At 37.6% G+C, this 26,746-nt stretch overlaps 1 protein-coding gene across 2 annotated transcripts in view; it reads left to right on the top strand.

Moving 5' to 3' along the window:
- ATP10B (ATPase phospholipid transporting 10B (putative)) overlaps positions 1-26,746 on the top strand; it is a 2,370,254-nt gene that overhangs the window by 2,032,264 nt on the left and 311,244 nt on the right. For both annotated transcript variants that reach the window (XM_044069530.1, XM_044069528.1), the window contains 2 exons: positions 19,164-19,776; positions 25,297-25,403. In XM_044069530.1, coding sequence (XP_043925465.1) covers positions 19,164-19,776; positions 25,297-25,403 — 720 coding nt within the window. The remainder of the gene's footprint in view (positions 1-19,163; positions 19,777-25,296; positions 25,404-26,746) is intronic.

Below are 26,746 nucleotides of genomic sequence, written 5' to 3' on the forward strand. Positions count from 1 at the left end.
GCACTATGTTGTTTTGCCCAGCTGTGATCCCATTGTTAGTATCTGCACTATGTTGTTTTGCTCATCTGTGATCCCATTGTTAGTATCTGCACTTTGTTGTTTTGCTCATCTGTGATCCCATTGTTAGTATCTGCACTATGTTGTTTTGTTCATCTGTGATCCCATTGTTAGTATCTGCACTATGTTGTTTTGCTCATCTGTGATCCCATTGTTAGTATCTGCACTATGTTGTTTTGCTCATCTGTGATCCCATTGTTAGTATCTGAACTTTGTTGTTTTGCTCATCTGTGATCCCATTGTTAGTATCTGCACTATGTTGTTTTGTTCATCTGTGATCCCATTGTTAGTATCTGCACTATGTTGTTTTGCTCATCTGTGATCCCATTGTTAGTATCTGCACTATGTTGTTTTGCTCATCTGTGATCCCATTGTTAGTATCTGCACTATGTTGTTTTGCTCATCTGTGATCCCATTGTTAGTATCTGCACTATGTTGTTTTGCTCATCTGTGATCCCATTGTTAGTATCTGCACTATGTTGTTTTGCTCAGCTGTGATCCCATTGTTAGTATCTGCACTATGTTGTTTTGCCCAGCTGTGATCCCATTGTTAGTATCTGCACTATGTTGTTTTGCTCATCTGTGATCCTATTGTTAGTGTCTGCACTATGTTGTTTTGCTCATCTGTGATCCCATTGTTAGTATCTGCACTATGTTGTTTTGCTCATCTGTGATCCCATTGTTAGTATCTGCGCTATGTTGTTTTGCTCATCTGTGATCCTTCTCCCTTCGTGATGACAGTCATACTTCATTCTTTCTGTCATGCTTTAGGAAAATGGATCTCAAATAGTCCCTTCTCCTCAGTGCACGCTGAGTATGGCTGTACTGTGTGGTAGCAAGTTTTGCAGAAACCCCTATGTGGATATGAAGTCCTTGCCTTATCTGGATATAAAATCCTTGGCTAATGCTCTCACTGACAGAGTGAATTATTTCAGGCATTTTAATTGATGAAGCAATGCAATTCTCTAAACAGATTCCATTCAGATTTGAAGCTAATATATCACTCTAAGGTACTGCCACTTCCACTTTTAAGATACAGCTGCCAAGGCAGTTCTTCTCATCTTAGTCCTAGCTGATATTTGCATCCTGCATAATCTCAAGCAGACAGTCATCAATCAACTCAGCTTTGTATATAAAAGGATTGTAAGATTTTTTTCTGCAAGCAGTGTGTCATATCACTATGACAGCTTGACTGGCTGACAGTAAGTGATAGGTTGAACTATGCCCAGCTTTGCTCTGTCAATGCCCTTCTCCAGCCAAATGTTGCTCATACCATATCTACCTTTCTCATCTGGTACTCATCCTATCAGACGTCATGATAGCTCTCACATTTGCAACCCAACCTACTTGCAAAACTGGGGAATATAGCATGTCATGTGCCAAAGTCACCTCGTGGAACTCCTTGCCCAGACAAATGAGAAAACGGAGTTGTGCCCATACATGCACGTCTTCTTCATGAGCTTACTTCTCATCTACCGTGCAGAGTAGTTATCCGTGGATGGGACCCATCTCTGAGTATGTTATGTCTTTTATGAGCACTGTAATAACGTGTATATGGTGATGTTTATTCCTAATTTATTGTCTCTGTAACTGTATGTGTTCATGTCTTAATGATATTGAAAACTGTTCTGTTGTTTTTATATCTCATGTATGTATTTGTTCTGTGTGAGGACTTTAAGATCCCCCCAGGGCCTCCCTTAAAATGGAACATGGGCTCAGTGACATTGTCCAGATGATGTCTACCTATGAAAAAATCCTGAGGGAAAAAATGGTTAGCAGCCTTAAGGATAGATATCATAGGGAGGTCTGTAGCTAACAGACACTGCCAATTCAGATTTATATAATTCTCTAAATGTCTGACTTTCAAACTGAACAGAAGGAACCTAATGGATGTGACATTTCTCATCTTAAGCAAAGCACTGACTCTGGTCCCTCAGCTATGACTATGTGGGAAACTAGAAGCTAATTAGGCAGACTCTGTTTAATAAAAGGAAAGATAAGGTTGCTGTTGGGTGGGGGGTGGACACCAGTAATATTAGACTGAATGATAAGTACCGGTGTTCTAAAGAGGTCAGGCCTAGGCTCAGTACCCCTTTGGGTGTTTGTATCAAATATCACCATGGAAACTGTGAGCACAATCACCTGTTCTCACAAAACACTAATGTGGGGAATTGATGTTAGGCAGGGATGCATGAAAGCACCAACAGCTGTACCTCACTAAATGAAATTAAAGAAACAGCAACTGTATTGTGCTGCATTCTGTAGGTTCTTACATCATGTGACCAAGAGCCATTGAAATGAGTACCAGCTGAGGGTGAAAATGTAGGTACAACAAGTAAGAGTAAGATCTGGAAGTCCTGACCCACCAGCTCCATACTGAAAATGCTGTGCTAAAACAAAACCGCTTGCAGGCGTGCTTACAAAGAGAAAGTGATCATCTTAACATTCAGTGGGTCACTGGTCAGGATGTGATGGGATAAGTGAGTGGAATCTGAGGTCATTTAAGGAAAAAGAAATGGTTATGATCAAAAGGTAAAAAAAAAGACGGGTAAGGAGGTCTTGAGGAAAAGGTGTGCAAGAGAGGTTTGTAGAATTAGATTAGTGTACCCTGGAGAAGATGATTTGGACAGAGTGCATAATGTGGAAACATAAAATAGCAAGTAGGTACTAAGGGGAAGTTGTCATGAAGAGGAAGGAAAGAAGGGGTGGAGGGGACACATTTACCAAACTGACAGCACTTGCTTCAGTGTTCCATAAGGAAAAACTTCACAGAAAATGTGACACATGAATGGAACGTACTACAGAGGTGAAGGAATGTAAATTCACCAATGCTCTCAGGAATGCATAGGGCATCTGGCTGCATGGGGCAGAGACAGCAAGTCCTGAGTACAACATAAATGAACTGAGACTCATTACTGGTTTTGGTAGTGGAGGGACTGAGTGTAGGAGGGTGGTAATGAGTGGAAGATTTTGGTGGCAGGTAAGTAGTCTGGCCTACTGCAGTGTTGGCCCCGTACTGGTAGAGAGGTATATGATATGCATTATAAAAGCCTGGGATGTGTTCTTGGTTCTGTCAAGCCATGTTTGCATGACAGCCTTCATGAGATGTCTATGGAAATATGCACACCCATAGAGGAAGGCGCAGCAGGCCCTTGCATGTACAACTACACACCTGCATCTGAAATTTGGATTAAGGTCATTGCAGCAAAAATCCTAATACTGCCTAGTTGACAGTCAACTGGTGTTAGGACTCAGTCCATGGGGAATTAATTGGTTTGACTGCTCACAGGAGGACAGTTGTTGGTAGGCAGGTTGTTGGAGGAAAATAACGTGAAAAGGAGGAGGAAGACTGAGTGAGGAAAATGGGGTAGTGTGAATTTGGTGCTACCTACTGCAAAAGGGTAGACTACATGGAAACATTTGTCTTTGTCTGCTGTCTTGCTTATGAAAATGTAATCATTTGCATAACAAATTATCTTCAGTGTAACTGCCTGGGCTTCCTGTAATATTGTCAGTTGGAAGAAAAAGATCTCATTCTTTGGATATTTGTTGATCAGAATAACAAAACAAAAAGAAGATGACCATTGTTGTCAGCTGACTTGCATTAGTAACACACTGTATAAAAACCTCAAAACAGCAGGAGGGGAGAGCAAGCGAGCAAGTGAGATGGGGACAGTTATGACACAACAAGCAGTGTCACTGAAGTTTTTTTTGGTTTTCTGACATTCAATTTCATTAAAGATTTGGACAGATTTATCTTTATTTGCTGTCATGCATGTGTAATGTAATGAAATTCTAATTACAGGATTGATGTCTAAAGATTTATTTCTTCTTAAGTTTAAAGAAAAAGGCAGAGTAGGTTCATATGAGGTCCTGACATCTGATATTTCCAAGTTTTTCTGATTGAAGTTGAAGCTGTATGTTGTAGTAAACACTTTATTCACTACCTTTAAGAATCTCTTATAAGTGTTTATCTGAGTAAAGATTTGTGTGTCGTCCAACAGTGGTCAGTCTGTATTTTAAAAAGGTACAGTAATGTTTGCAGGTGATTTCCACCACTCACTAGTTTTCTGTTTTTGTATTCAAATTAAAAATGTTTTCATGTTCTGTGTAAATATCAATTTGAATGTGTTATTTTTTAGTCTAGGAAACATGATGCAAACATGTAAAGTAGATCCTAAAAGAAAACAATGTCTTGACTTTCTTCTGTTGCAGCTGTGTTTGTTCAGTTGAGCCAGCAACTATGAAGTGGAGACACCAGAATACCATTATCTGATAAAGTGACGTAGCACTGCTACAAGGCACTTTGTAGCATGCAGTCACTGTGGCATACTTGCAGAGAGGTTGTTGATAGTACTGCCATGTGGCACCTCGTGGCATTGAGTTACCATGGCATATTAACAGTGAGGCACTTGAGTGACAGATGCAGCTCCAGATATCTGCAGTAAATTCACTTAGAGAAAAAATCACCAGCATCACGGCTTGTTGAAAAAGACAATGCAATGAAAATACAGAAAATACAGGCAGAACGAATCAAACAACACAGCATGCCATCTTGCAGGAGATAATGCCTTTTGTAAACCTAACCTCTTAATAAAACCCTAACCAGAGACAAAAACATTATATCTGACCACAACTGAAACCGCAACTTTAACCCTAAATTCTCTTGACTTCTATATATCTATATCTATATATATATATATATATATATATATATATATATATATATATATATATATATGTGTGTAGGTCTACTGCTTTTCATCAAATACCACGTATTCGAAAAAGAGCAGTAGACCGCTGAGTTACGAGAAAGTGCACTTATTCGAAAGCTTCTACGAATGGATTGCACCACAGTGGAGGACAGCAGGAAAACGTGCTATGTCCTCCACTGTGGTGTGGTAGTTACGGACCTTAGGGTTAGGGCATGGGTCATGGTAAGGGGATAGCCCTACTAGCTATCCCCTTATCATGACCCCATGCCCTAACCCTAAGGTCCGTAACTACTCCACTAAACAGCAGTATGTAGCCCATTCGCTGAAGGGGGTTTCGCAAAAGTGCACTTTCGATTAAGTGCACTTTCGAGTAACCCAGGGTCTACTGTGTGAGTTTGTGAGTATCCTTGGAAAGAGTAATGTCCAAATAGTTCAGGGAATCATGACTTTCTAAGGATACTCACAATGGTACTTTCCAGTCCAAAGTTTACAGAAAAACGTCTTTTTCGAATTCCTATCTACACTTTGACAGTGGTCATCCTTTTTATCAGAAAAAGGGACAGTTTATATGTGTCTCAAGAATGTGTAGCACAGGGGAATATTTTCTAGAAGAGGTGAATTTATTAAAGCAGCTCTTTGGAGAAAGAGGGTACCCAGCACATTTGGTCAATGAGTTAGCCAAGGAGGTTATTGCTGGCAGGGATGATGTATGCTCCCCTTTGTTGGGGAAAGGGACAACACAGGATACTGGTTCAAAATCTTTGGAGGAGTTTGATTCTCACAATAGCTTTGTTTACACTTTTTCAGAGGATTCTTCCCAGGTAGAACAGTCAATTTTAAGATTTTGGCCTATTTTAAAACAGCATGAAGAGCTTAAGCAAATAATCAATGAGCGTCCCTCTTTTGTTAGAAGGAAGGACAGGGAATCTTAAAGGGTTATTTGAAGGAAGACCTAGAGTTGGTGGCAAGCGAACTTGCCCCAAACTTGGGACTTATAGTTGTGGAGCATGCAAGCAGTGTACCTATGTGGTAAATGGCAGTGTATTCTTCATCCCATCAAGAAGGTTTAAATTTAGGGCTGAACATTACTACAACTGTGGGGTGAAGGGTGTTGTGTATTTGGGTTCTTGCACACAATGCTGTAGTTTTTATGTGGGTAAAACCGAGAGAACCCTTAGAAGAAGGATTTACGAGCATTTATATGAAATCTCTAAAAAGAAGGACACTAATGCTTTTTATAAACATCTTGGCACATGCCCTAACATGCAGTTGAGATTTATGGTTTTAGAACAAGTACTGCAGGATAGTAGAGGAGGGGACTGGGAGGCTCGGCTTAAGTATAAGGAGCTGTTGTGGCAACTCAAATTGAATGCCACTAAACCCCCAGGCCTGAATGATAGTGTCAGCATTACAAGTGTCCTAAAATTAAGAAGGGCCAAATTATAAATGATAAATTACAAAACTACAGTTTTTACGGCTGAGTCTATTTTACACAACAGATAGTTTTATTTATTTATTAATCAATAAATTTTACCACTTTTTGCAGGCATTTTTTGCGTAAAGTGTACTGAACACACATTGTGGTTTTACAGGTTTTATTTATTCATTTATTCATTCTAACAAATGTTTTTAGGATTGATTGATGATGTACTAATGTTTTTTAATGTTTGTTAATGTTTTTTAACATCTTGTTGCTTTATAGAAGTGTTTTTATTATGACATTGCTTACAATTCACTTATAAGCATGGCTTAGTTGTTCTGCTTGCATTGGTTTAACAATTTATTTGCCTACCAATTAAGCTGTTAACACATTTGATCATGTGATTTCATTACTTGTAGTATATAAATTTGTGACTTTTTAAGTGCAAGTTCATCTTGAAAAAGCCTGGTATTTATCCAGGCAAAAGCGCTTGATTTTACATGTGTTTCGTCTTTTTATTTTGAATAAAACTGTCACTGAGTTACTGTTGGACTGGTTCGCTTTTCTCCTCTGCTTTGGGATTTTTGTATTTATATGTATATATATATATATATATATATATATATATATAGATATAGATAGAGAGAGAGATATCTTCATTTTTGTCTAAATAATGGCATTACAGTACAAACAAAACAAACACATTTTAGTCATTATTGGTGACCTGTCAAGTTGCTAAAGCTTCCACTATGATGTGTAGTTACTAACCTAGTACAAATGATTAAATGCAAGCACTTTTTGACAAGAGTGAATATGAAGGTGGGCATGGCAGTCTCTTTTAGAGCACAGAGGTGGTCTACATAGGAGTCCCAGGTCTTTCTTTACCTCCTCCATATGAATTACAAGATTACAGCTACAGGCTACTGCTAGAGGTATATCATGGACCTCAGTATTATACTGAAGCCTGGAACAGTTTAGCCCAGGCTGTCACCTATTCCACTAGCATCCTTCACCTAGGGGAGAAGTGCTGTCAGTTGTACAGTGAAATTACATATCTTAATCCTGACCTCCTAGGCCAGTGTAAAGATGAATTTAAGCAGCAGTCATAGCCTGTGTACTAAGTAGAACTTAGTCATACATACATACAACCTGCTAGTACATACCATCCACAGGTATCAGCTGGTGCAGTGGTCGCATTGTCACCTCACAGCAAGAAGTTCTCAGGTTTGATTCTCAGCTGGGGTGCCTTCTGTGTGTAGTCTGCATGTCCTCCCTGTGTTTATGTGGGTTTCCTCTGGGTGCTCCACTTTCCTCCCACATTACAAAGACATGCATCTGGAGCATCTCTCTGCTAAAAATTGGCTTTGTTCCAAGTCAAACTTTCCTGATAAACAAATGTTAAATAAATAAAATGTCACACATACTGTTTTTTCTCTCCATAGCCCCTGAAGAGATTGCAGTATATAGGCAGCTGCACAGGAGGAGAGTGGAGCTCCTAAGAGAGTGCCTGGATGAGTACACTTGCTTCAGACCTAACAGTTCTTATTATTAAAAGTAGTATACATTCATTTTCATATAGTGTACCTTCCGTAAATAACTGCACTTCCATATTTGAACTGTAGCAGGTTGATCACTGAATGTTATATGTGTGTGTGTTTATGTGTTTGTATCCTGCAATTTACTTAGACAAATGGGTCAAGAGGTTAAGGCTGTGCTACCACATTGTGATGATGCCTGTGGGCTTAATACCCCATTTGAGGTGTCTGTCTCATCATACTAACTGGATTGAATGTGGGAAATATGTATGCGCATCATTTTTGGTTGGATGAACATCTGAGGAATGGACAATCATTAATTATTAACTTGTTTTCTTCACTTATAACCTGTGGAGAACATATTTGTCTGATCAACATTTTTCTTTGCGTATGTACATTTTTCTCAGACTTCCTATTACTGTGTTTTCAACAATAAATCCCTGTTAATATGGCCATTTATCTTAATACATTAATACTTTGCTTTTCAAAATGCGTGACTCAGGTCTCCGTCTCATCTGGCTACGGTAACAGCCTTGTTAAAATGGAAAGCGTCAAAAAAGCAAGGAGGCGTTCCATGGCCAGTGACTAAGAACAGGGAAAAAAAGGTGAAATTCACAAGATAAAGTTCATTTATTTATCACTTTTTCTCCATCACAGACAAAAGACTTTATCAGATAATAGAGCTGTAGCCAGGCTATTTAATGAGCTGCTCATTGTGGATATATGCCTGGCCACGTTCATTGTTAATGAGCATTGTGGCTCATGGCACATGCACAGGAAACAGAGGAGGGCTCCAGTGTGTCTGAATCCCATGGTATATAATATGCAGCTTGAAACTCTAAGTATGCACTTTACATCATATATATCACAGTAAAGTATATGACTACATATATGTATTTGTATATGTATATGTATGCATGTATATATAAGTATGGTGTGTCCCAGACATCTAATATAAGCTCCTTGTGTAGTGTTTCAGTAAATACACATAACTGTAATATCTATCTATATATATCTATATATATATATATATATATATATATATATATATATATATATATAATATATATATATATATATATATATATATATATATATATATATATATATATATATATAAAATATATATATATATATATATATGCACACATCTATATATATATATATATATATATATATATATATATATATATATATATATATATATAAATATATATATAATATGTGTGTGTTTGTGTGTGTGTGTGTGTGTGTGTGTGTGTGTGTGTGTGTGTGTGTGTGTGTGTGTGTATAGAAAGTTTCTTCTCTTCAATTCGCATGCACCACAAAAGATTTTGTGTGCTTTTTATATGCATATGCATATGTATAGGTATATGTATATGCAAATGTATGCACTACGCACTGGCAGTGATGCAGCAAATAGTGTTTTTGCCTCACAGCAAGAGGTTTTTGGGATGAGTTCTCAGCTGAGGTATTTCTTAGTAGAGTGTGCATGTACTCCCTGTGTTTAAGAGAGGTTTTCCCCAGGGATGCTGGTTTCCACCCACATTCCAAAGACATGCAGTAGATGGATTGGAGACTGTAAGTTTGTTGTAGGTGTGAGTCTGTGTGGTGTAGAAGAAAAACCATGGGAGGACTAGCCACCCGGTGATATGAACCTTGTCTGTTGGCATTCTTCTCAACTGTCCAGATTTTTGCACTATATTTTCGGTCTGCTCATCATTAAATGTATATTTTTATGGCAAATCACTGAGGAGTAGCCACCCAGTGATATGAACCTTGTCTGTTGGCATTCTCCTCAACTGTCCAGATTTTTGCACTATATTTTCGGTCTCCTCATCATTAAATGTATATTTTTATGGCAAATCACTGAGGACTGACGTCACTAAATAATGACAAACATTTGAGTTTCAGACTTCATACCCTTGAGAAAATGCATGTTAATGCAAAGCATGTTCTTCTATAAAATGTCTACGTTTATAAGAGCAATATGCAAAAAATGTACCTATTTTTAGTCCTTTGTCCACCCCATTATTTTTTGACTTTGTTCAGAATTCTTGAGTTCAGGTTGAGAGGTATTTCTGTTAGTGATTGTCACTGTTGATGTGACACCCCTTCCCATCCTATGTCCAAAAGGGATTGATGATAATATCTATATCTATATATCTGTATACATCTATCCATCTATCTCTATCTATATCTATCAATAGATAGGTATAGATATAGATTGATAGATGTATATATAGATAAATAGATTTACACATACAGATGTATCTCTCTCTCACTCTCTCTCTCTCTCTATATATATATATATAGATAGATATAGATATGGATCCCCTTCTAATAGCTGAATGGCCATGACATAGAATTTCATTTTTGTGAGACGAAAATTGCACAAACGAAATACCCGAATGGCGATTATTGTCTGGGGCAAGTAAACACTTGCCCAAAATGTCATTTTCAACACTGTACTGTGATTCCAGAATTGGTATTTATACTTGGGGGGTATAGAGGTCGAAGCTCCACACTGAGTGGTGTGGGGGGAATAGCCCCCAACTAGATGGGTTTTATTTACTCCAGTATGTTTTCATTGAAATTTGGGCAAGTGTTTACTTGCTCTTGGAAAAAATTGCCATTTGGGTAGTTTGTTTTCATGATTTTCATCTCTTATATATATATATATAGCTTTTAATATCTTTTCAGGAGTGTTAATTTCACCTTGATTTTTTGACTAATAAGGGAAATCATACCACAGGCACTGTGGAAGGTGTGCAGTCAGAAAAAAGTTACTAATTTTACTCTTAGACTTCTAATTTACTAGCTTCCTGCTCCCTGCCCCCTGCCCCCCAGTCTTATATTTTATTTTTTCAAGGAAAAATATGCTGCATATAAAGCTTAATGTTCAAAGCTAATATTATAGTGGCTCCCAGTAAACAGAGATGCAAATACTTGCACGGATATATAAATCCTATAAGGGAATACTGTTTGCCACCCTTACTTTTCAGATAGTCACCTACTGTTTACCCTTCTTTTGTTAGATTGAGACGAAAGTAAAATGACAAATAACTGCAGGCTACATTATATCGCAGATAGTCTGGGAAAGCTGGGAAAGGAACCAGAACTCCTGGATAAAACCCACACACAGACAGGAAGAACATGTGGGGATGCATTGTCACAGTCATAAAGAAACGCACAGAAGGACTGACACCCAAAAACACTGCAGGTGAACCAAATGCTTTGACTGAGATGGCGATGCTACTTACTGTCTCAGTGTGCCAGTGTTCAGCATCTATAAAACACAGGCTGCCCAGAGTACCACAGACCAACCATTAGCTCTTTTACCCAGCAATTAAAGCCACACATATTGAATGTATTTACCTGAGACCCCAGACTCTTATAAATTAAAAATATCAACAACTCCCCACAATATATATATATATATATATATATATATATATATATATATAGGCATGTGCACAGAGAAACACCCCCCCACACACACACACACACACACACACACACACACACACACACACCACACACACACACACACACACACAAGTGACTATCGATTGTAGTCACCTGTATATGTGTGGCTGTATCTGTACGCTATAGAACTTTGATTGTGATCAAATGAATAAATAAACAGGTAAATAACTTACAAACAAGAATATAAGTTATTAACTAACTGCCGTAAGAATACATTGTGTAGCTATCTGTGACCAGACAGTGTTCCACATCTTGGAGATCAGAATATGTGACCTATGCACAGCTACAACATTTAGTTACAACTCCTTGTATGACTACTTATATTCAGACATTTGTTTATGACAAAATGAATGAACAAGGCTGAGAAGTGTATTTCAGCTCACTGCTTTGAAAACCATACAGTGCAACCAACTCACCTCATGTCTACCAAGCTCAAGAATCAGAGACAAAGACCCAAAAATCAGGAAAATATTTAAAAATATTTTAAATAGTTCTCATACATATAAATACTTAGAATGTTGATAGAGTAATATGCTTTGCATGAGAAATCATTTATGAAGAACACAACAATTTACATGCCTGTCATTATTTTGTGACTGCAATCTACAACAATTTGCCAGAAAGCCACAAATTTAGAAATTTAAAAAGGAACAGCAAAACCACTTTTCAACTTTGCTCAAGAATTCTGCACAAAACTAAAAATAATGGATGGAGACTAAGTCATTTAATCAGAAAGAGTTCCTGGTCTCTTTTTTAAAAACAGGGTGTGAGCATTTTCTAAATATTATTAAACTATAATGACTGGCATTATTGATGACTATATCTGTCAGTGACTTATCAAGTTCAAGTTCAGGTCTTCCACTCTGACACTCACTCTGAGATAAGAGAACAAATAGGAAACACATACAAACAGACACACATACACACACACACACACACACACACACACACACACACACACACACACACACACACACACACACACACACACACACACACATACACACATACTCACACACACACACACACACACACACACACACACACACACACACACACAACACACAGACACACACACACACACACACACACACACACACACACACACACACACACACACACACACACACCTACACACACACACACACACACACACACACACACACACACACACACACACACACACACACACACACACACACACACACACACACACACACACACGTACACACACACACATGCTGGCCAACTTCCCACGATAAAAGATATCAATACCACTCTTTGGAAAGTCTTCTCACAACAAGTACAAAGATATCAGTACTATCAAGTTCAAAATATCAGCTCCAAAATACAAAGAAGACATTCAGAAATAATTTGTGCTTCCTGCAAATGACACAGTTTGACTGGGAAGCTCCTCTCTGCTCCAGATACAAAGATATCCAAAGACATCAGTTCAAACATATTCTGCACTTCCTTTATATCGCACTCTTTGACTGCTGGAAATATTCCGCACTTCCTTCATATTGCACTCTATAACTGTTAAGTTCCAAGAAAACTTCTCTCATTGGCTATACATTTGAGCCATTGAGAAAGACTTCCTGGTGCTTTATTTCACATGTCAAAACAGTATAGCCAAACTGGAAAGTGGGGAAAAATTACATGGTGAGACTGCGACAGTGTTTCCTTCATTCTTTCTTTCTTTATATTTAAGATGCCCCCAACCAAAACTATGCCCTAGGCAATTGCCAGGAAGTGTATCTTAACACCCACTATCTTGCCATGGCAACTTTGCAAGCTCTATATATTTGCCACATTTGTAGAAGCTTGAGTGCTACTACCCATGTGCAGCCATATACAAAACAGTATACCTGCTTGCACAATGGAGCTCACAAGTCTCTTAATGCTAAAATATTCCAGTAAGAAAAGGTCACCTCCCGCCTCCAGGGTGGGGGAGACAACATTGTTCTCTCTCTCCCTGACCCAGCCCCCCCATTTGCCACCCCCAGCACTTGTGACACTAGCTCAAAATGGGTAGTCTTTGTCACAGTAAGGACTTTATTCCTGTGTAACATGAGGCTGTTGTATTCCTTACTAATTCTTGACATTGTCCCTGTCGATATCCTGCCATTCAGTCATACATCTATCCTGTTCCTCAGCACTGGTCTTCTCCATTGCCTACAGTTCTAATGTCACCATTCAGTGTGGGACCAAGTCTATCTTTTTCCTCAGCAGGTTACTTTGGTTGGACTTTGTCCAGCATGTTTTGCATCAGCATGGTTTCTTGATCTCCGTCTGTACCCTGAATAAGACCACTTATGTGTGGATTCCTCAGAACATTTAACATCTCTGGCTCAATATCAGTAGCCCCCACTTTAGTGATGAGGTGTTTCCTATCAGAGCTAAATGAGCCCAGGTGCCACTACTGCTACTGCCAGATGTGGGCTTGAACAAGTTATGGTACTATCCCTCTACTGTGTTGGCATACTGGTGCATACTGGGAAAATAATAATGCTTGGTCTTAACACATTCTCCAGCATGGGCTCTAGGATGGTGTCATGTTCCCAGACCACCCACTTATTTACCCTGGCAGCATTTCAGAAACATGCTGTTCACTGGGTCTACAAAGAAATTGCCTTCCTGCACCAGTGCTTTATCCCTGTCCCATCATGACCTCTCTAGAGAAAAGAGAGCCGGAAGTGCCTCACTATTCCTTTCTCTGCCATCCCAGATGTGCCAGGCACCTTAGCTGCTAAGTGAATGCTAGTCCCTAGGTCACAGTCAGCACTTTATTTCTTCAAGCCAGTGGAGCTGGCTGTGTGGGCCCAAGTCACAGGACTTGCTGAAGCACCCAAGGACCATGTTTACTGGTACCATCCTGTCAAATTCAAAAGCAACTCAGTCACAGAGCTTTATCAGATTTCACTGTCAGCTCCTTTTTGCTGTGTTTATTCGTGGCCTAAAGATTGTTGCCCTCTAGAAATGCCACCAGCTCTCATGTTAGGATTTTCTCTCTATGAGTTTACTCACCACTGTTTGTAACCTAACAAGCCTGTATTTCCTCAGATTTTCTTCTGCTCCTCCATTGTACAGATAATACAATTGTTATCTTCCAGTCCTCTGGAACTTCTACTGTATACAGTAATCTCTTCCAGATGTGTAAAAAGGGGTCTGACAACACACTGACCAGATTTTGGAGGGCTCTGGAAGGTGGCTTATCTTTTTCATGTAGTTTATTCTCCCTGAAGGAAAGCACTTCTCTCTGAAACTCAACATTCTCTGTTTTAGTGTCTGTCTGCTCTTCCTCACATTCTGATTGCCTTCATCCCAAAATGGCATCTGCATCATACTTTCCTGTGTGAAGATGAAGGCAAAGTATTAATTCAGCACCTTTACCTTTTCTCAGTTTTTATTGATGTCCCTCCCATATTTCTTCAGCCTGGCCAGTTCTGTCCATCCCGTTCATCTTTCTGCTGTGTAGCTAGAAAAGTCATCATTTCCTATTCAAGGCATTCTGCTAACTCACTTTCAACTTGAGCTGCATTGACCTGCTACGGTGTCTAGATGTAGCTGAACATAGGGCCAGATTCATCATTGCCTACACTAAGTGTACACTAAGTGAAATCTGTATTCACAAACATCTCTACCACATTTTTGTGCTGTCTATTCAGTCAGAAAAAGTGTACACGAAGTCTAAACTTTATGGTGACCTTTATGAATCCCACTCAATATTTAAGGCTGCAAGAAACTGCAGGAAAACTAAAATTAGTAGGAAAAAGGTGGGAGTTATGCTTGTGTTGTTTATTCACTCAGAATGGTGTACACTCAGTGTAGGCGTTCATTAAAACCTCTGCATCAAACCATTTTGAATGTGCTTCAGGCCAGGTTTACATTAGAAATTGTCCTCAGTAGCTATTATAGTCAATATTATCTGCCAGTATTGATGCAAACATCATGGAGGACAAAGGACAACAGGTAAAATAAACTGCAGAGGAGTAAGGCTATGAACTGCTAACAAGCTGCCTCTTACATCCAGGGTTTGACTCATCAGCCTCCAATTGCCTGTTATGTGACTCTAAGTCAGTCAGTCGGTTATCTCAGGCTGAGTCTGAACAGTGTGCTGTACCCCAGTTAATAAATACAAATAAATACATTAACAAATACATAAACAAAAGACTTCTACCATCATCTTATACCACAGACATGAATTTATGAATATGATGATGAAGCAATGTCTAAATGATTCTAAATCCATTGTCTTTGTTCTGAGTCACATAGCTGCAGATTCCTATGTACAACTGCACTGAGACACACACACATACACACACACACACACACACACACACACACACACACACACACACACACACACACACACCTGAAAGTTTCATTCTGGACTGATGTGCATCCTGAACAGTGTATGTGCAATTTATTTTTATGTTTTATACTTGGTATTGCTAGAATAGTTTGGAAAGGACATGAAAAGCACATGAAATATGACAACAGCAGTAGTTTATTAGGTCAGATGCATACTTATTTGCAAAACTGGACATTAAATCATAACAGGGTTAAAATTTGGGAATATATTCAGTTCTCAGCTTTTACCTTTTTTGTAGAACATTGCTTTATCCTTACTCAAAGTGCTGTGCTCTGTTTTGTACAAATATTGTACATAGTCCAAGGTGTCCCAGAGAAAAATATAAGAGTGGTGACAAATAACAATTGAAATAACATGTTGACAGATGTGGATGGGAGTGAGCATTTTCTTTCCAAAGGCAAGAGTGTTGTGAGAAAAGGATAAAACTGAGCATAGTGGATTTACTGTACTCCTACAACTACCTCCATGATGCTAAGAAATTCAGCATGGAAGGCATAAAGCACATGTCCATGGGAAGGTTGACAAAATGCAGTGTGTTTCTAAAGTGGCTCATCTTGACAAAGTAAGAGGCAGAATTCAAATAGAATTTGGGAAGCTGCATATGCAAGGAAAATGTATGAATGCGTAAGTGGCTGGGTTTGTATAATTAGTGTCAGTTTCAATGACTTACTAGGTATATTGCTTTATATATTTCAAAGAAGGGACAAAATATGCAAAGAGAATGGTCCATTTCCAAAAGACTTACTCTCAGTGTTAGGTGACCACTTACACTGAGAGCAGGTCTTTTGGAATCTGGTCCCTGAAGTAGGCCAGTTTATAGATAGGTCTTACACCAAAGTAAGTCACTTTCACTAAGAGCAAGTCTTTCAGAATCAGGATAGACTTGCACTAAAAGCAACTCTTTTGGAATCTGGTCCTGTATACTATCATTTTATGAATAAAAGATTTGATACTGTTTTTATAAGGAAAGTCAATATGTTTTCTAAATGTGTCAAATGCAGAAAATCAGCGTGTGATTTATAACACAAATTAAAACAGATACAGAGGTCTTGCAACCAGTATTAACCTGTCAGAATTAACAAAACTAAAATTTATATTGTCTCTATGAATGATTTATATTATGGAGACAAGTATTGCATTATGTGTTTAAAAACTTAATGTTTGACATGCACACAGCTAATTGGGAGCAGTTTAGCCGGACTCCATTTTTCTTTTTTTTCTCTCTCATCCCTAAAAATACTCCAGGGTATTGTGGGTGAATAGGTTATTCTACAATTGCATGAGATGTTTTGGTTTATGTATGCTTGTGTCAAATTAAAGGGCCAAAATGTTCCTTCCATGTGATTAAGTTATTATTTTGTAAATCTTTGTTAAAGGATTGAGGAATGCATTTTGATTGAATATCTTTTCTAATATTTTTGATATAGTTTTAGGCTGGATAATGTTTGTTTTCTTATGCAGGTGTAGGGGTTGTGATATTTTTTATTTTAGACTTTAAGCATTTGGTTGTATTTTTATATATAAACTTTTGTATTAAATTTTAAGTAACAAGAACATTTAATTATTAAACATAGATTTTGAAACAAAAAATAACTATATACCCAGTCCATAACAAATTATTAATATTTCTTAAAAGATCTTTAAGTTTTAACCAAGCCAGTTTTTTATGTATAAAATTTGTAGTTCTTGCATTTGCAGTCTGACTTTCCCTATTCCAAACATTTTTTGCAAGAGAAATGACTTCTGAGAATGAAAGGTTGCTTTTACATTTCCCGTTTATTGTAATTACTTTTCTTGCAATAGCAATGGTGTTTTTAATATCTGAGCTATGCTGGGTTTTAATTTTTGGATGTGGTGGATCTTATATGTGTTTGTATTTATAAACACATGTATATGTGTACATATATATAGATTATATATATATATATATATATATATATATATATATACACATATGTATATATCACAGAGAGAGAGAGATATATTTACATATGTATATAAATATATATATATATATATATATATATATATATATATATGTACACACACTCAGACATACATATATATATATATATATATATATAGCTGGAGAGGCCACAAAAGTTCCTCACCAAAAGGATAAAGGGTCTCAAAAATCTGTCCTATGCTGCCCGACTGAAAGAACTCCAGCTCTATTCAGTCGCTTACCGCTTGCTCAGAGGTGACCTTTGCCTGACATACAAGGCCATGTCAAACCCAGATTTGATGAATATGCTTCACCTCAAAAAATCTAGATCCATCAGAGCCACAAGGGCGGGAGACTTAAACCTCGACACGGCTATTAATAGGACGTGCTGGAGGGATAGATTCATCACCCAAAGACTCCCTATGCTGTGGAACAAAATCCCGGTATATGTGAGGCAGAGCACCTCGCTGGCCTTGTTTAAGAGAAATCTTGACCAATAGATGGGAGATCGCAGATATACCCCAGGGATTACCTCAGTATCACTGCTAGACAGAGGCACAGCAAAATAATGGGTATAGTTCCCCATACTAAAGGGGTGGCGTAAGCCACAAAACTATGGGCTAGGCTTATAAATGCCCTCGGGCAGATAGCCTAGTATGAACCTATGAACCTATATATATATATATATATATATATATATATATATATATATATAGTCATTATTTGCTTATTTATTTCATTCAGTACACAGGAATAGCTATTTTCATGAGACAGCTGTTTCTTGTGAAAGCAAGTTCTCCATTATGCCACTGTTGTGACTGAGAAGTTATTAATAGTTATAGAATACAGAGGGGATCTCTCTGTAGGCTGTTGATTTTTTTTTTTTGTCTATTTCTGTGCAACAAATGCTTTGCTCAATCTCTAGGAACTGACAAAACATTACTCGTACTGTTGTATTTTGTAGGGGTGCAATCTGAATATCGCATGGTATAATTTTAATATATACCTATTATTCTACCCTTACCCTGTCATCGGCCTACAAAAAGTAGACTTGCATTTATAAAATAGCAAGCACGTGTATGCATCATATTTTATATTATGTTAATCTTTCAGATGTAATTGTATTACTTAAACTGGAGACAAAATTTGGAACTGAATCATTGTGAGGGGGACAATGAAACAGGACATCATTGCAATGACCAGTCCTGTAGTAATGCATACTTATTCACATTTTGCATTTATAAAATTGAGAAATTGCAAGATTAAATATCATCCCCATCAAAATCATCAATGTTAGAGCTGCTTGTAATATGAAGAGGGAAGGGAAACTGATCATTGTATGATTATTGTGCGTGTGTGTATGTGTGTGTGTTTTGCCCCTAGAAAAGACATTTTAAAACCAGTATCTGGATATCATCTTGAACTGTGTCTTTTTATTTAGAGTAGCATTTACACAGGAATTTCAGCAAGACAGATACCTCATACCTATGGGATGCATGTATTTCCTGATATACAGATATTTCATTCAGTATTTCTTTAATGTGTCCTACTCTAGTAACAATAGCAAACAACAAATTCTAAACTGAGATGTTTGGCGTAAAAGTAAGAACTGTTTTAACATTTTCAGGTTACACTCCCCTCTTTCATGAAACCTTCAAAGAATTCCCTTGAGAAGCTACAACATCTGTTCCAAAAGTTGAAATTTGCTAGAATGAGCCCAGCATCTATATCACCTCAATCACCGTCTGATCGTAATGCTGATTTTATTGAGAAAGAAAGTCAAATAGGCTGGAAGTCTGTAGAATTTCATGAGAATGAGTCCAAAAGCTCATCGATCTCTGCAGAAGAAAAAGAATTTTCATTTGCTGATAAAAATGACAAGAAACATAAAGTTCATTTTAGTCCAGATGCAGCTGGTGAAGATGACGTTTTTCCAGGAGTTTCAGAACAAGTGCAAGATCTCGAATTTTGTTATGAAGCAGAAAGTCCAGATGAAGCATCACTTGTCCATGCTGCGCGAGCATACAGTTTTGTCCTAATGTCACGAACCCCTGAGCAGGTGACTGTTAAGCTTCCTCAAGATATCCCTTTGACGTTTGAACTTTTGTGCACCTTAGGATTTGACTCTACACGGAAGAGAATGTCTGTAATTGTTAGACACCCCTTGACCAAAGAGATCATTGTTTACACAAAAGGTGCCGACTCTGTCATCATGGACCTTTTGGAAGACCCACAAAGAGGTAAGTTTTGTTGACATTAAAGATAATATACAATTGTTAACTTTTAAGGTAAAATGATGTAACTAAGATAAAGCTTCATTGCTTTTGAAATCATTTCAGATGTCAAACAGAATATTTTTAAGGAGGAAGGTGCAATAAGAGAATATATCTGTTTATCTGTCTATATATGGATCTACTACAAGTAGTCAATACACAGAAACAACAACGTGCTTAACACTGACACACTTATATAGATAAAAACATGTTGACACCCTACAGTGCATGCTCTGAGTGTAATCCTTGGAACATGGAACAAAAGAAAATGTGTTTTTTGCAGAGGGAAACCCCCCCTGTACTCCCACACCCCACTGCTACTTATATATGCTAACACTGACATCATATAATCCCTAGGGAAAGGGCATATCCACCTACACCAGGGTCTATTGATGTTGCACACCTGTCAACCATCTGCGTATGTTGGCCAAGGTGGGTCAGTAGTAAAATGGTCGGCCACACCAAAATTAAATTTATGCCAGAACCAAAAAAAATCTAAATATATATATATATATATATATATATATATATATATATATATATATATATATATATATATATATATATATATATAGAGAGAGAGAGAGATAGGTAGATATGTGGACATATGGGCTCCATTCAAATGCCCAAACTCTCAAGAAGTCAAGTGCTTGAATGTTGGCTGCAATGTTCAAAACTGAACTTTTCAAATGTTGACGTTGATTAAGTGCATGAAATCATAGTGCAGTGGAGATCAGGAAATTTACCCTTTCCCCACTGTAGTACAATCTCAGAGCAGGCATATTTAATTAGCAGGGGGTGTGGAGGGTTCACAGTGGGCTTGTTCCCCTTCAAAGAAAGGTTTTTGTTTTTATCGAATATGAGTGATTTGAAATTTAGTGTATTTAAATATTGTGATTTGGATGGCTTTCATGTATGTCCTAATGCTCAAACATTTTGTTATAGACATACTCATGTATATATGTATAAATATTTGGATAGATAGATTTCATTAGAAAATTCATGCCCACCAGAGTGATATAGTCTAAAAAGTAATTTGTGACATGTTGATGAAAAAGAAATGGGATAAGCTCTTATTAGTAGCAATGTAGAAACTTAACTGTGGTGCATACCTTCATTTGCCTTAAGTGTCTCACTTAGGTCTATTTGTTTACTGCCACTTACTCAAAAATCCAAGTGTTCTAACTCCCACTAGCTCAATCCTACTTAACTATTTAACCATTCCAACACTTGGCCCTATTGAACAGTGTAACCCTACCAGAACTTTAACTCTAACCCTAAAACTCACACCCAGTTTCTTGCTCCCTAACCCTAAAGCTCAACTCCCCTTCCTTAAACCAAAACTTTCTGATTGTTCCCTAAAACTAAAACTCCAAAGCCCCTCCATAAACCTAAATTGCCAAATTGCTGCTTAATCCTGAACACTCTTCCCACTCCCTAAATTTAAAACCACCTTCTCAATCCCTAATCTTAAAGTGCTCTGTGTACTCCTTAACCCCCAAATTACCAGCCTACTACATACAAAAGTCAGATCTTTACAGATTTGTTTTGAAGTCAAACAACTGACCAAAATAAAATAAAAAATTATCAATTTTATTTTATTTTATTTTATTTTATTTTATTTTGGTCAGCTGTTTGACTTCAAAACAAATCTGTAAAGATCTGACTTTTGTATGTAGTAGCTCTTTAAGAAGCTTTGAGATCAGCTTTTTCCCACATATTGATGTCAGCGAGTTTTAACCAGTTGGTTGGTCCATTCAAATGTACCATGTGTTGTTAATTGTGCATTTAAGGAGGTTTTTTTTACATTTCTTACCTTTTGATGTTTGTCTGAAGAAGTTCAGTTTTCTTGAACGAAAAGTGGATGTTAATAAAACACTTAATATTGGACTCTTTGCTGCTGGTTCTGCTGACGTATATTTTGTTTTATTTGTCTTGTTAATTGTGTATTTAAGGATTTTTTTTTTACATTTGTTACCGTTTGATGTTTGTCTGAAGAAGTTCAGTTTTCTTGAACAAAAAGTGGATGTTAATAAACCACTTAATATTGGACTCTTTGCTGCTGGTTCTGCTGACATGGATTTTGTTTTATTCATCTTAGTTTGTTTCAACTTCTGTTGCTTCACTATGAGACAAGACAATGAGGTCAAGGCAGGGATGGGATGAAAAAATATAATCCATTACATTTATAGATGCATTCTTTAGAAAAATGATTTTAATAGAACTTTTAGTCATAGTTTATAAATGACTAATAATATCAGTTAAAAACTGCCCCCGATTTGTTCTTGATCCCTGAGTAAATAATTTGAAAGCTATGCACAATTCCAGTACTAAATATAAAACCAAGAACAATTTGTAAAGCACTAAAACATTTCCATTAAAATAACTTAAAAAAATGAAATTGCTCAGTTGCAATATACAATGTTGGGAAGTGAGTAATCATTTGTTTAAACGCAGTGTCAACGTTAAACTCCTTAGACTTCAATTTCCGGGTTAAATCTCACCACCATAAATACATGGGCAGTTAACCAGTCCGCATCTTTATGTATTGCTTAATTATACAATGATGGTTCTCTGCTGTAATTATGAGACCCACAATTATGTGATCCAGAAGTATGCGAAAATACAAAACAGTGCCAGTAAAGGATAACAATGAATGTTAACTGCTGCTATTCTATTTAAAGTGTTTAACTCCAAGATCACCTTACCTTGGAGAAAAGGGAATATTCCAAGAAGCAACTTGGCGTTATTATACATATTTATGAGTCTCCTAATTTAAAACTGTCACCTACCAAAGCCTGTATTGTTCAGCTAAACAGTGGCCAGGATTCACCATTACATAAATTTGTGTGACCCTTAAGGAGGAAGACTGAAGACACTGAAACACCCAGTAGTAATTCCTGAAACGTTTATGATTATAACTACTAAGAGAAAATACGGTAAAGGACAGAATGTTGAACACATCAAAAACTGAAAATGCAAGTAGACTGTCACATATTTGTCAGTGAAAACAAAAACATAACAATGAAAGACACACCGAGATGCAAATAATGTAGTAAAATTGAGGAAACTCTTTTGATATGTACAATTTCCCAAAAAGGACATTGTTAGGGAAAAATGCTGTGCAGACAAATGTTGCCTGCTCCCATGTAATAGAAGCTGAACATGGAGATATGAGAGCCACACTCAACATCTATGTATTAACTCAAAAAAGTGTGTTTTATATGATTTCCATCACTCTATATTCATGAACGTTAACTTTAGCTTTCCTATTTCCTAATCTATAAACAGAAATTGCTTGAAAATCACTTGGAACATCTCAATTATCATGTCATTTAAGCTCCTTCCATGGCAGAGACTATAACAGATGAATAAAATAAACACACATACATAGCAATATGTGCAGCTAAGAACAATGTACAAAGCAAATGCAAAGTAAAAAAAAAATTCGCAATGCACGACAAATGTAATCTCAGTAAAGATTACAACTACAGCCAATATATGTTAAGTAAAAACCACCAATGAAGTACTGAGTTTAACTCTTTGTTTCCTCTTTATAGTATCCATATTATGCTTTACTCTACTTGACTCTTTAAATACTACTTTAAAGGCTGACTAGTAGAACCATTCTTACAGCATTCTATTTTATCTTTCTAAAACCCATCCTCCCAATGTCCACACCACATAGACTAGTAGTAACTCTGACAGAGCATGCTGCCACACTTAATGGTGTTGCTCTTTCTTCTCACAGTATTTAGTAAAATCTGTGCAGTGCAGAAAATATGTAGCTGCATGTTGTAATTTAGCCATGTGAATGTAAGCATTTCAATGGGAGAATCTGCACAGGTGAAGCAGATCAGCTATTTTTTGTGCCTGCGTTTGTGTTTAGTTACAAGGACAGTGTGATTGGGTTCCGTGATGGTCTCTACCTGTAATTGTTTGCATGTGCATGTTTGTTGGATGAATGCTGTCTGTCTGTCTCTGGTGTGGACTGGGGGCTCATGGATCAGGGTGTGGTATCACTGGAAGAGTGCATGTCTCTCTGTGTGCACATGCATATGTGCATTTGTCTCTGCAGCTGCAGCAGTCTATGTATGTATGTGTGTGTGTGTGTGTGTGTGTGTGTGTGTGTGTGTGTGTGTGTGTGTGTGTGTGAAGACCACACACACACAGACACACAGACACACACACACACACACACACACACACACACACACACACACACAGACACACACAGACAAACAAACAACAACACACATAGACATACACGTGAGCCTCTGTGGGATTGAGGATAGTGTGCATTTTTATAGTCTTCTAGGAACCTGCACTATTTTCTTGAACAGGATAGTAAGAAACAGCTGAGAAATTCATAATTTTCTGTGTTACTTGTTATGAGATTTAGCACCACAAACAGCCAAGATATAACAAAGCAACTACATAAGAAAGTGAAGAATTCTGGGCAAAACCAAAAATAATAGGAGGACAAAGGCTCAAATCAGGGGAAAATGATTAAATTTTACTCAAATTACTTTAAATAAGTTAATAGATTGAGTGTTCATTTTCTGTAGAGTAAGAAGGATGAAGCTCTAATGTTTGATATTATCGACTCGCTATAATCCTCAATGATTTACTAGGAAAATGAAAAATTTTATGAGGGACAGGGCAAAAATATGAGGCAAAATCAGAGTGTTTTACAGAATCAAGGACAGTTTGGAGGTATGCCTTACCTGCTGCAGTCTATGTGTGTCTTCGTAGCCTGCACTACTACTTATGTCCTTCAGCATTTGATATACTCTTTGCATTACTCCTTTCTATCTACTGTCACACTTTCATCTCCCTCATTCCTCTGTTTACTCTATCGCCTAGGTCTTTACATCTCTCCACACTGCACACTTAACATTATTATGGAACTGGGACCCTATGAAGAATGTCTTTACACTGGGTCCTGAAGCATCAATCAGATACAAAAGTAAAATAAACAGAAATTTGCATTTTTTTGTATCTGAGATTTTTTTCTATTACATGTACTTAAAGATGCACTATCGTGGAACTTGGATAGCATGACTGTGCATTTTAACTGGTAAATTGGGACTATTTGTTCTTTAAGTACTGAACACTCCTGCTGGTTGCAGGTATGAAAGAGAGGCAGTCTTTTCAGAATCATTGCTGTGTCAGTTAGTGATATAGGCCCAAAAGACATAAACTTAAGATAATCCAGTGATGTGTTTCTGAAAAGATCAATTACTGCTGCACACTAAGTGGTAGCTGGCTGACATTACAGGACCATGCCTTTAAGAAACATTATTCCAAACATAGTGCAGTTTCAAAATATTAAATCTTACCAGGTTCTATTTTCAGCAAATGTTAAGTGTTACTGTTTTTTTTTCCTTTATTTTTCAGACCACATCATGTGATGAATTTTGCAAGCCTGCATTAGCCCCCATATCACTTTAAAACTGTATTAACTGAATTTACCATTTTTGCTAGATAACAAAGAGGAAGAGCTTAACTTAAAAAAGATCCGAACAAGAACACAGAAACACTTGGACTGGTATGCTAGACAAGGGTTACGAACACTATGCATTGCTAAAAAGGTAAGCATGAAAAAGAGGAAAATTATTTTACTAACTTATGTACAATTTTTTTTAGATCTGCACAGGTCTTATGCAGTACATGAAATGTGTGAATTATGCATCCTTTGTCATATATAGGTTCATAGGTAAGTACTGGGCTATTGGCCCTAGGGCCTATATAAGCCTAGCCAAATGGTACCCTGGCTTTTGCCACCCAAGACAATTATTTTCCTGTGCCCCTGTCAAGCAGAACCACAGAAGTGATCCCCTGGGTGAATTTCCTCTCTCCCAGCCAATCATCAAGATTTTTCTTAAAGAGTGCTAATGAGGAGCTTTGTTTGATATAGATAGGTAGTTTGTTCCAGAGTATGGGAAGTCTCTGGGACAGGAATCTATCCCTCCGGCATGTTCTGTTTATTGTGGTGACAAGGTTTAGGTCCCTAGAGCGTGTAGCTCGGAGGGATTGGGATTTTTTTACGTGGAGCATGTCCGAAAGCTCTGGATTTGACATAGCTTTGTATGTTAGCCAGAGATAGCCTCTGAGTAGGTGATATGTGACAGAGTAAAGCTGAAGTTTTGTGAGATGGTCTGAGTAGGGCATCTGTTTGAGGCCGGTAATCCTCTTTGTGAGGTATTTCTGTGGCCTTTCCAGTTGTTGTAGATGTCTTGTGAGGTACATACCAAAAGGGACATTGTACTCTGTAATGGGTCTAATGAGTGATGAGTAGAGGTCAACAATTACCTCTTTTTTCCTGGATGAGAAACCTTTTGTGATGAGGTGTGCCATGTGGAATGATTTCCTGACTACTGTGGTGATGTGATTATCAAAGGAGAGACTAATGTCCACCTGTGTCCCAAGATCTCTTATCACACTTTCAGTGTTAAGTAGATTACCACCTATGTGGTAGTTCATGGGTACAGAGTTTTTACCAAAAGGGATGACAATGCACTTTTTGGCATTGAGCTTGAGGCCATGGCTTTGACACCAGGCATCTGTCTCAGTGAAGCCCTTTTGTAGGATTTCCACATCTTTTGGAGTTTTGATTATGGCTCCTAGTTTGCAGTCATCTGCAAACTCCGTTAGCCAAAGACCTTCTGTGTTAGCGTGTACTTCAGAGAAGTAGATACCAAACAGGAGAGGACCTAGGACTTAACCCTGTGGTACTCCACTTGTCACTGGTCTGAAGTTGGATTTAGAGTCTGCTACTTTCACAGTGTGAGTTCTGTCAGTGAGCCAGTTGGCAACCCATCTTGTGACATAGGGATTTATACCTAGTTTAGTGAGTTTGTCTATAATTCCAGAGTGGGGGATGGTGTTGAAAGCCTTGGCGAGATCTAGATAGGCTGTGCGAACCACCTTACCC

Source organism: Protopterus annectens, chromosome 4.part0 (assembly GCF_019279795.1).
Source record: "Protopterus annectens isolate FY-2018-M chromosome 4.part0, PAN1.0, whole genome shotgun sequence".
Taxonomy (NCBI): Eukaryota; Metazoa; Chordata; order Ceratodontiformes; family Protopteridae; genus Protopterus; species Protopterus annectens.